This window comes from Epargyreus clarus, unplaced genomic scaffold, assembly GCF_041222505.1.
Source record: "Epargyreus clarus isolate Ecla_fem2 unplaced genomic scaffold, WU_Ecla_fem_2.2 ptg000007l, whole genome shotgun sequence".
Classification (NCBI taxonomy): Eukaryota; Metazoa; Arthropoda; class Insecta; order Lepidoptera; family Hesperiidae; genus Epargyreus; species Epargyreus clarus.
In genome coordinates, this window is record NW_027332215.1 from 13,137,444 (window position 1) to 13,150,158 (window position 12,715).

The 12,715-nt window shown below is 36.0% G+C and overlaps 1 protein-coding gene across 1 annotated transcript in view; it reads right to left on the reverse strand.

Annotated features, from left to right (window-relative positions):
* Nucleotides 1-12,715, reverse strand: part of fw (CUB and Sushi multiple domains furrowed) — a 115,916-nt gene that overhangs the window by 27,068 nt on the left and 76,133 nt on the right. Inside the window, exon 4 of the mRNA XM_073074718.1 lies at nucleotides 4,851-4,946. Within this exon, the coding sequence (XP_072930819.1) occupies nucleotides 4,851-4,946 (96 nt within the window). The remainder of the gene's footprint in view (nucleotides 1-4,850; nucleotides 4,947-12,715) is intronic.

Here is a 12,715-nt window from a genome sequence, read left to right on the forward strand (position 1 = left end):
AATTATCGTAATAAATCTAAACGAGACGCATTTTTACGTTTAAAATTGAAAAACATTTACGTAGTTATTTAATAAGCGATACATTAATTTGGCTCAAAGTAATTATATATATCATGTAAAATTCATACATATACAATAATACTGAAGATAAGATGCCGGGAAGCGATATTTTACATGAATAAAATATCATTTACTACGAAGAAACTTCGCAAACAATGGATCAGGTGGATGTAATTTTTTGGCGATGGAGGCGCCACGAGCACCAACGTAATGTCAGTGGACACGCTATCATAGTAAACGATAATGATTTGTAGGGGCTACTTGGCTCATACATTCAAACGCACTCAGGTTCACTGAGGACTTTGCGGTACGCTTTTTAATTTAGGGACTGAAAGTATCTTTTCATATTTTTTCCCTCAGGTTTTCTTTAAAACCTGCCGTCTTTTCAACATTGGCTGACTTGCACAGCGAGTTTTTTGAATGCATTCCTTCTTTAATTAGCCTTGGCCCAGGTATTTTTCGTTCGCAACTCACTCGAAATTTTACTGAATTAAACTCGACTATTCTCTCTCAGATAAAATAGCTGTAATGGACTACGATGGAAATTAAAAAGTAGCTCTGAAATATTATTCAAACAAGATTCGTGAAAAGTTACGGCAGGTTTAATTTAAAATTTAAACTATAACATTATATTTTTTATTTAAGTATTTTCAAAAATTGTAACGCCTATTAAATATTAACAAATACAGCAAAATTAACTAAATTATTATTAATTTTAACAGTAGTATTCATTTGAAAAACAGAACGTTTCGAGAAACTGGATCTGAATTTTAATTATAAAAAAAGACGCATATGGTTTATAGTATACTAGCTGACCCGGCAAACTTTGTATCGCCTCAAAATCTATTTATCAAATATATTTTATATAAATTTATGTTATATAAATTTATGCCAACGTTACTCTTGTGTTACGTTACTATTTATTTTTATATAAATTTATGCCTATGTTATTCGTGGATAATGTAACTTTCGAATGGTGAAAGAATTTTTAAAATCGGTCCAATAGTGTTTGAGCCTATGCATTACAACTAAACAACAAACAAACAAACAAACAAAGTTTTCCTCTTTATAATATGAGTGTAGATGAAATAAGGAACAGAATGAGGAAATATAAATACAATAAAATAACACATTCAAAATTTAAGTTTTCTAAAATATTACTTATTGCTACATACATAAACGTCTACGCGGATTTCGTCCCAAAGGTTTTTGCTGCAACATTTGATATTTACACCATTGGCCTCATACCAGTAAGTCAAGGGTGCTTTAGTGGACAAACCGAGGCATAACAATCGGTGATGCGTTAAGTCAGAGAACATTTCAAAGGCTTTGTGCATCCAGGTCCTTTTGTTTGTAATAGAGGACGTTATACCCTCTGGTTCTCACATGTGCTACGGCTATCACCCGTAATTAAATTTACTTCATTTGTCTAAAATTTTCCCACCAAAGGCCGAAATTGGACAATTTCTAGCTAAGGTAGTTGTCAAATGTCAAACTTTGATAGGCAAAGCATTCGATACATTTATTATTATAGCATCTGTCAATATAAGGGCGATGAGTCGAGATTTTCGGGTTTCGAGGATAACTTTGTCCGGGTAGGTTCTCAGATGGTCGACTACTTATTCTGAATATTTTCCCGTAATACGAAATATAATGTTATTTCAAATAAAAAGTACTTCATGCGGTGTTATTGTGCGGCCGATCGACGTACTGGTGGTCTTCTATGCGAAAGGATTAGTCATACCCGGCAATGTCCTGGGAACTGACTCGAGCACCCAATAAAGGGGACGACAACCCTCTATAACTTTATCTACATTCTAAATTCATTGTCCTAGTTTTCTCCCAGACAAGTTATGCGTTAGATAAGATTTTGTTCTTGACTTGAGCTGTATTCTCAACTTAATCGCTTAAAGTTATAGTTACAAAATTGTTCTAACAATATAACTTTTAATTGTAGCGCGTGTTTTTAACGAACTTCTTGAGCAACTTAGTGAAATTGTAGAATAGTTATTATGAAGCGCCTTCATTGTCTTATTGGCGTAGGGTCTATGAGGTTTTGTTTGGGCAACAAATGCTGGAGTTGCTGTATGATAAGTTGAAAGTAAAACCGTGTTATGACACTTTAATTCATATAGTTTCATATTATCACAAGCTTATAATTAACTTTCTTTACTAGTTCGTATGTATTGTAAGGTCACATTTATTATTATACCTTATTGCGTTAGTTTAACATTATAAAAATAAATAAAATTAAAATAAGTTTAAAACCTTTCACTCGAAAAATAATGCTGGCCACATATTTAAATTGGCTGTAACGCTGTATTCATGATTTAAAAAAAACAAAAGTGGATTATGGCGGAAAACGGTAGATGTCAAGGACGACGAGGAGGTCATGGAATTAATTAAAAATAACTAGTTGGATTCAAGTCTTTCATTGGAGATATCCCCAACAGTATATAAGGATGAAATCTTACTACAGATTTTTTAACCAGTTTGTATGACATTCCATGATTAGTACGTATAGTGACGTTCTAAATCCAATATGGCGGAAGATACAAATATTTTTATGCATCCCCATGCTTTGGGTAATGGGTATCAACTGAAACCATGTTTTGTGGAGAATACGAAAAATTAATACAACACTAAAAGTTCATTTTTAATATCAATTGATTTTTTAACAAATTTGATTTTGATATTCCGCAAGTATGTAAATGGGGTGCTTTGTTGTGAATTTGTGACGTATAGTTTCTTAAAGGCATGTGACAACGTGAAGCAACTTCTGGTACTCATTGCATAAGTTCCTGTGGAGAACGCCAACTAGCGTTCCCTCTAATTTCGAACTGGAGCTATTAAAGGCAACCTCCATATTGTTTTCAAGGTACCAAGGCTTCAAAGTACTTCATTATACACAGAACAGGTATAATGAGTACCAGCAGTGTTCCGTTGTAACCACTGAGGTAGATATTTTAATTATCCATTTGGAATAATGTTTCCCTTATAGGTATTCTTATACCGTCTTTTTTAATATAGAAGTAGTAAATAAGCTGCATTCGATGAGCTGTTATTTTGATAGTACAACGATTTTTAAATTTTATTTATTTCTGTAGGTTAGTAAACACCCAATAAGAATACCTATAGAAATCTAGAGAATATGTTAATTACAGTGTCATTTATAATACTTGTATACTAAATATTTAGAGGTAACAGGTACCGGCATGTACAGTCAGCTTCAAAAGTAGATGCACATAATAGGTTTCACAAACCATATTGTGACGTTAACTATTTGTGCACATGTCTGTGTACAACTACTTTTGACGCGTAAGTTTTCAGATAATTATGATATTAAGGGTGTTTAGCTATTTATGAACCCTTAGGTGTGTAAGTATTTTTGAAACCTTAATATGTTCATCTACTTTTGGAGCTGACTGTACAATAATATAGGTCCATCAAGCCGGTTGTGAGTTGCGAACAAAAAGTAGGTATGCGATGGGATTTTTATTTTGTCTATTATATGGATAACGAGTTGTCTCACGTTTTATAGCGCAATTAACAAAGTTGGCTTGACCATTTTAATAACAATGATACATATGTTGCGTGCCAGCCAAAAACTTTGGACAAAGAAGTATTTAATTTATACTCGAGCAATTTTTTTATCATTTGTCTACTGTAGTTTTAAGATCTAAGCAGTAGTATACTATCGTTTAATATTGATTTAAAGAATTTTATCAATTTAAAGGAGGAGTAAAATTAATTTTTTTTACCCATTAAAAACAATGGACTAATTTCAATAAAAGGTACTTGATTATGTTTTATTATCATCAATTTCGTAATTAAGCACTTTATAAAGTACATAAGTGATCTCTTACTCTCACGGAAAAAAAAACTGGAACTATTACATGAACATTGAAACTATATAAAATAATGTATTGATAAAAAATGGTGGCGAATTATTTGGACAAAACTAGGTGGATGTAAAAATGGTCGTATCCCGTACTAATGTTTCATCATCGCCCTCCATTCTGGCCTATAAACATACCGCCGAACAAGATACACGATGTGTTTACTCTTTCTTCGAAAGTTTTGTAACGCGCGATGGGTCGTGTTGCAATCGACATCATTAAAACTTCTTTAGTGTCTATACCTATGTATTGCATTTGGACTGCTAGATAATGCAAAATTGCAGTGAAGATGCAATTTTGACAACTAACATAATTAATTGCTTAGTCGATCGTTATCTCGAAACGCAGTCTAATTGCAACAGATTGCGTAGTTTAATAGAAGTTACGATGCAGTTATGTCTCTGCACAAAAATGGCAACGAAACTGCAATTTTGCAGTCAGCTCATAGTCGGAACGCGTGCCATATGTAGACACTTACAAACTGCAAGTTGATGCAGTCGAAGGTTGTTTCTAATTTAGATTTTAAAAATAATAAGTGAAATAATGTAATGACACATAATAATATGCTAATTATAATGCTAATGATAAAGACTAATGTTGAAATCGATGGGTCCGGTCTGGTTACATAGTAATACTTAGCATAAAATCAAACTAGCATTTCCATAATTTAAAATTGCCTTATTACTGCAATACTATGTCAACTTTGAACTAAAATTTCAATGCCCTTTTACCGATCTCTATCTGAATGCCATGTGTACTTTAAACATAAATAAATTGCCAATCCTACAAACAAGAGCGATTAACGTTTTCTCTGCAATATTTGAACATTATCTACATAATCACTATAAGCGCCTATTATCTTAATATGATGATGATTGGGGCATTACATACCGATGGTTCCCGGAAACCAGGCGCAGAGAGGGTTCCTTTGAAGGTCGGAGCTGCTGTTACCCACGCGAATCTCGAGATCTTGCAGCGGTTGATGACCTGTAACAAGAATTGAGAATAGAAAACATCAACAGCCGGTTATGACATAAACAGAATGTTAGAGATATTTGAGGGTGGTATAATCCTCTACGGTTCCACTCCGGCAGTAACACCGCCACTCCTGTTTCTCACACACCATAACAATGTTAAACACTGCTGTGTCCTGATTTGAAGAGTGTGGTAAGGAAAATATACTTTTTAGCGACTTTCCAGCTTAGTCCTCAGGGGTAGCGGACACGTGGTCGACGTCATGTAGGTAATTTGAGTTTGATTATAAATGTCAATGGGCGGTAGTAGCCACTTGTTCGTCGTCGTCGTCGTTCGTGTTGAAATGTTTGTCGTAATTTTTTGATTCACACTAAAACAAGTGTTAATTCATGTGAAATTACTTCGGAAAGTGGTGATGCACTTTTTGGATAGGCACTAAAGAGTAGGAGACATACGACTGTTTCGGAACTAGGTTGTGTTCCGGTTTGAAGGGTGTGGTAAGGGAGACAGACTTTTCCGAGGCGTTCCAGCTTAGTCCTCAGGGGTAGCGGCACATCTGTGGCCGACCTCAGGTAGGAATATCTAATCCTATCTCGGGTTGATTACAGATGTCCATGAGCGGTAGTAGCCACTTAACATCAGGTGGACTGCATGCTCGTCTGCTACTCTTAAATAATAATAAAAAAAAAAATCATTGGAATGCTTGGCCTCTGAGGCAGTCTATTCCTGCATTCTTCTGCATCTCTGCTTTTTTATCTTATTTTATATGGATCGGAAACTTAAAGCTCCGAACTTTTTAAATTGGAGACTTACAGTAAATTCAAATTGGAGAAGAGTATTCACTATACATAATAGTCTATCAATGGAGGTCAATATTTAATGTTATCATAATAGCGTTTGTTTGAAGGGATACTGATGCATCTGTAATTGACTTCAGCATTACTCCTACACAATTTTTGGTTACTGATGTCAATTAGCGGAGTTGACTATTAAACACTCTGTGGCTGCATACAAAAAAGGAAGAAAAGATAAATAAATCGCGCTTTTTTATTCAGTGATATATAATAGGGCTCTCCCGATTTCGCGTCTGAGGTGTAAAATATTAGACGTTAATGTAACTAAGCATTTATAAAATTTTATAGCTTCGTCAATTGAGTGCTTTCCAAGTTAGATTGAATGCGACAAGCGGATATTATTAGGACCTCCTAGAAACAGGAGGTTGTGCCATTTTGTATTTGATGGCACGATATTGGAACACTGATGCTGGGAATAATAATCTTCTTTTATGAAAATGACGGCCGCTTGTGGCTTGATAGTTCGCTCATCCTACATTCACGCTCAGACCGTTAAGCTTAGCTCGCACTACGATTAAACACGCGCGTTTAACCGCTACTCTGAAACCGCATACAAATGTAACACATTGCTTTCTATACAAGTGCACGCACTAGTGACTTTTTCAGTGACTGATTTCAAAAACATTAGTTGTTACTTTTAGATCGCGCGTTTTTTTGTGTCCCATAGTAATATCATGGTGCGCACGCATTGCGTTTAAACGTATTCGGTTGGTTATTGAGTTTCTATGGGTGAGCGATAAAATTACCGCCACAACACGTGCTGTTCGCCAGAATCATGATTGTACTGAAATAAAATAAGCCAAAAGGCAACCGCAGTGCGTGTTCGTATGCGTTTTGATGTTTTCAACTATTTCTATTCCGTTTGCGTTTAACCGCAGTGTGTGCTAAGCCTTAAGGATATAATATTCATAAGGGCTAAAATCAGCCACAACTCTATCGACAATTATGTCAAACACTCGCCGATGTCAAATTACTGAAAATTATCTATTGTCAATTGGATTGATTGGTCACAACGGATTTCTATTAATATATTAATTATTTACGTTATTTGGGTATGACGTCTTGTCAATCAAATCATGACAATTTATTATTTACCTAATAATTAATTTGTTACCGGAATGGAAGGGACTTAAATTTAAGACAACATATATTATACTTTGTATAAACCGCGATAATATGAAAACTACTCTCATACTGTACATTTTACACGGAAATGCAGAAAGGTTTTTTAAGTTCTAGTAAAATCCATTAAGAGGTGGTTCTAATGAACTATCCTGAAACTCAGACAACTGACTAGTTTAAAGTAGGTTTTGTTTCTTGAATTAATATTTCTTGGAACGGACAATGAGGCTTTCGAGTTGTTATTTAAGTAACACAGATTATAAGGTAGTTTTCGAAGTTTGAGGGAAATACAGTGCTTTGTTACCCCTTTTCTGGACAGAGAAGACTTCTGCCGACTGTTTAGCAAATTGCAAAAGACGTAAACGTAATAAATCTAGTTTTAATTTTTTTATATATTTTTTATTAACTGAGGTTGTATAGTCTTGTATAGTTGTATTGATGTATAGTCAGCGTGGTTAGGTGCATCGTGGAGCCGGCTTGTGGATTATCCAGGCATCGAGGTTGGGAAGGCGATTCGGAACCCTGTCGTTTCGTCTGACTCAGGTGCTCACAGGACATGATTATTTCTGGAGTATACATAGATATGTATCTGGTATATGGATTAGGAGGGAGCCGTCGGCCAGGTGCCATCATTGTTATGATTGTCTCGATGAGACTGCCTAGCACACGCAGGGGATATGGAGGTAGCTCTTTATGGGAGGCCGACCTCGGGCTTCCGAGTATGGTTCGCGTCATGATCGGAAGCAAGACCACAAGCGAAATTACATGGATTTATCAGGAACAGGACCATTTCGATTCACGTTACTACGATGCACTAATCAACCTCATAAAAAACTTGGAGTACCTAATTGTAAAATACATGCAGCATGTCCAAATATGACATGTGAAGGTGTGTTCGGTGTTTCAACACATACAACGCAGCCACCACCCGTGACGCTAGGAACTGCACTGCCGCCAGTACAGCGCAATTAGGTGAAAGGTGTCTGTCGGAAACTGCACGCTTGTTTTGCATTTGATGACAAATAAACTAGCTATATGTATTCCGGGTTCTTCTACTGATGGATCAGGGTGCGATTTTCTATACATTGACTTTTCGAACTTAGGTGAGTATATAAACTACAATTATTATACTTGTAACGGTGACGTAAGAGCTTCCTTAACAAAGTGGTCGTAAGTTAATAGAGGTGCATAACTTGCATAAGGTGCATATAAGGTTTAAAGAATATGAACGGATGGTTTCATTGTAAATTGTACATTGCAACAACTGGAGCGACGTTGTTAGTCGACAGAACAACAACAAAATACACGTTGTTCCGGTTACAACTACAATATCGAATATAAACACCTGAGTACTTGCTTATTAAGTATCGCTATGTAATACAAAGGAAGTGATAGCAAAATAATTGAAACTCATACTATTGGTCGAGGGGCTCCAGGTTCAAGTTCCTGGCACCTTGATTTATTATCGCTCTATATAAAGCGTCCTTGAGTTCTAAGAAAAAAATTTCAACCACTTCAACGGTGGATTGTAACTTATCGCATTGAGAGGGGACCCAGCAGTGGCATAATAATGGGTTGAGAACGAATAGGAATATAGTGAGACGGAATAACTACTTCCTGTTTCGGTGACGTTACACAGATTTAAGATCTAACTGCGACGCACGGCTGGTCTCCAATTAGATAACCGCTAGAAGCATTTCCTCTTCAGTAGAGTCAAACCCCATTGCTGTCGTCGTCTTACTAGATTGCGGTCATAGTGTGGAGCCGATATTTTCATCTTCAGAGCTATGCAAGAATGAGTATAACTAAATAAATAGTCACTAAGATTTGCATCGATGAGCAGTGACAGTCTAGTGGTTAAGAAACTCAGCCTCTTGATCGACGGGTCCGAGGTTCAAATCCCAGGCACCACGCACCTCGGATTTTTCAAAGTTATGTGCGTATTAGAAATTAATTATCACTTACTTAAACGGTGAAGGAAAACATCGTGAGGAAACCTGTATACCTGAGAAATTAAAACAAGTTTTCAAAGGTATGTGAGAGAGGAGACCTATGCCCAACAATGGGACAGTAACGGGTTGATGATGAAGATTTTCAGCAAAAAACAGTCTCCTAATTTGTTGTCTGAAAGGCAATTTAAGACTTTTTAAGTAGGTATTCAAATAGCCTATAAACTGAATTATAGTTATTTCTAGTGTGAAGCGGTTTACGGTTGTAGAGAGCCCTATGAAAGACGGATTGACGGACAAACAGCGGAGGCCTAGTAGTAAAGTTCCGTTTTTACCCTTTGGGTACGGAACCCTGGAAAAAATGCAGTAATTATAATCTCGAACAGGCTATAAGTTATCTTACCTACAGCAAATTTGTTGCCAATTAGTAAACTAATGTGTATTTTCCTGTTATTTCCGATACAATCAAATTAATCTTGTCGATAAATCGATATTTCCTTTCTGAATACCCTTTATTCGTGTGTTGACGATATCTCCGGCTGTAATGATATAATCTTCATTGACTAAATCGGGCGTTACAAATTAAAAAAAGAACCATTAAAATAATTTGAACCACTCATATCAAAATATGTTTACACATCTATTTTTACGCACCTGTGAAGCTAAAGGCACTGAAAATTACACGAGAATTAAATCTATAGCATTTGGAAAAACTACTCAATAACTAATCTGAATTAACAAAATGTAGCTATCTAACTTTTATTTAATTAACTGAAGTACCTAGTTCAAATACATATTTAGAAAAGGAGACCGTATTTAACTTGTTCACGCGTTTATCTTACTGCAAATAAGTGTGGTGAAGGCGCCGGTAATATCTGCCGGATACTGTGATGCTAACAGTTTCTTTTCCCATAAACGAATGAATATTTTTATGGCGAGGCCATCCGTGAAGGTCCCAAAGACCTTTCTAAGTCTATTCAATTATGCATCCTGCGTTACAGCTCATTGTGTGGATTTCTCTGGTAATTAAAACGTTTTCACCGCCACATTATTGTTTTCGTTTGTTTCTTGAGCAATTTCACTGGCTTTAGTTTTTTGCTACGGCGGCCTATTTACAACAGACTACGGAGACTGTATTGTTTAACTTACACAGTTACTTGAGGAGAATTTGTATGCTATTAAAGTGTTTAAGGCAATGTAGGTTGCGTTAAAACGAAAGAAACAATTTAAATTGCATACAATTCAGCTCTCAACTTTATGTACGTATGCGGTCTTTAAAATTCCCTTAATTTCCGGAAATATAAATTTTGTTGGATAAAAAGTATTCTGTATTCTATTCTATTTAATCTATGTCTATCAAGAGTCAAGATGTCTTTTCCAAGAAACTTACAAACATTTATAATATTATGCAGAGAATATTTAGGAGGTATTAAAATTTATCAGTACTTAATCATATGGAATGCCTCCGTAATTTTTGTAACCTGTATGACAACATTGTTTGTGACCTAGAACACAATAAAATAAAGGCAGTGTACAACTGTTGAATTTTAAATATTACATTGCATTACGTACCTGCTGAGTGATCAAAATAAAACGTGTCCTGAATAGTAATAGTCCTTATTTGATAATGGAAAAGAAAGTATGTAGAACACAATGTTATAATATAACATGTTCGTAATTATACCGCGACGCGACGGTTAGCGTTGCGAGGCGTCCGGATAAAACCGGACATTTGACTTTTTGAATGTGTGTCTGGAAAAAGTAAACGGTGTCCGGCATGTCCGGCTTTTGTTAGGATTTTTTAAATTTGACCAGTTGCCTTACACGTCAGAAGAGCGAGCGTCTGAATAGTAATAGTCCTTATTTGATAATGGAAAAGAAAGTATGTAGAACACAATGTTATAACATGTTCGTAATTATACCGCGACGGTTAGCGCTGCGAGGCGTCCGGATAAAACCGGACATTTGACTTTTTGAATGTGTGTCTGGAAAAAGTAAACGGTGTCCGGCATGTCCGGCTTTTGTTAGGATTTTTTAAATTTGACCAGTCGCCTTACACTTACACTTCAGAAGACCGAGCGTCGAGTTTTGTCGCTCACTTTTATTTATCCTTGGGAAGTAATGAATGATTAATATTAATGATTAAAATAATAACAAAGAAGGTTTTTCATTTCATTTAAGTTTTAATTTATTAAAAGTTACGAATAATAATGGTAAATAAAAAAGAAGTCCGGTTCTACATGCAATTTTACTATGACACAAAATCGTTAATAATTTAGGGCTGGTATTTTAACCGAATGTCGGGCCGAACTAGCTGGTCTATCCGTCTATTAAGTGACGACCTGGCAACCCTAGCGTCGGTAGTGACATGGTAACGCTGTTTATCCACTGCACCGTCACCGAGCCGATACCGATAATTAATAACGGCGCCGAAGTAGCGTACGCATACATTTACTATGGGATGACGTTGCTCGGGTGACGGACGTTCGGTGGACAAGCTGCTATAGTAAATGTATGTACGCTACTTCGGCGCCGTCATTAATTTATCGGTATCGACTCGGTATCGGCGGTTGGTGGACAAACAGCGTAAGCGTCAGGTGCTAATTCCTTCATCGTTAAACTATGACGTCAAGCAGAAGTAAAATGAAATACTTTGTAAACTTAATATATGATTACAGATAATGATATCGTATTGGCAACTATAATATTACAGCCTCAGGGACGCAATCAGTAGAGAAAATTTGTTATTTGAGAGAAATTTATTATGCCGAGGAGACTTGCGCTACGAGTAAATTGAGACTATTGCTACAAGTCAGCAATTTATTCAATGTCTCATATCCCTATCGAAGCCCTAAGGCTTAAAATAGTCAGGGCCGGATTTGAAGGTGTGGAAGCCCTGGGGCGAGCAAGGGGCGGAGGCGCCTAGTTACTTTCCCAATTAAAAGGAATTATTTTTAATCTATCATATTTCAGCATAGAATGTAGTAGTAGTTAATTGCAAGTAGATATTATTTATATAAATGCGAAAAAACACTGTTTGAATAAAGCAAAAGTTGGGGGCCTATCGAAATTGGATTTTTGTGGATGCAGAAATCTTGGAAATTAAGGTTTCCTTACTACGTTTCCTTTTTGTAATGCCGGATAAGGAAGTTATAACTAATTTATAACATACGTTTTTTCTATAAATCACACTTACGTCTCTGGGATTCGTACACCGGATGCCCAGTGTGGGGTTATGGCCTTTCTTGTGTGTACCGGCTAACACATTTTTACATATAGGTAACTTTTAACGCCCACATCTCCTAAAGTTCCTGATTATAAATTGAAAAACTAACCTGGCCTGCGCGTGGGTGATGTGGCATGTATGAGTACTAAAACTTCATTAGAAGTTGCATTAGATATCCCTACACGGAAATTTGTAACCTCAAGAATACATTTGCGGCTCCCAGTAGCAATTTGCTTTCCGAACGGAAGGAGGCGCTTATGCGTGTTATGTGTGTTACATTGACGAAACTCAATATCCGTGAACGCTATAGTTAAAATTATTTTTGGTTTTGTAGAACTGTCACATGGCTAATAATGTTGCACGACTCATGATGCGAAGCATCAGAGTGCTTTACGATCGAAAAATTTTTTTCGCTTCATTTTGGCGGCTATTTTTATTATTATAGCCTTGATAGTTCACGGAATCAAGATATTTTGCATACTATTGTCGAGATAATTTAATGGAGATTAATTCCATACTTTTTAAAAATTGATTTACTGCAATAGAATTGGAAAAAAACACCAAAATAGATCAAAGAAATTTCCTGTCCGTCATGTGTGAAACCTGAAAACACTGTAACTTGTGAAAAAA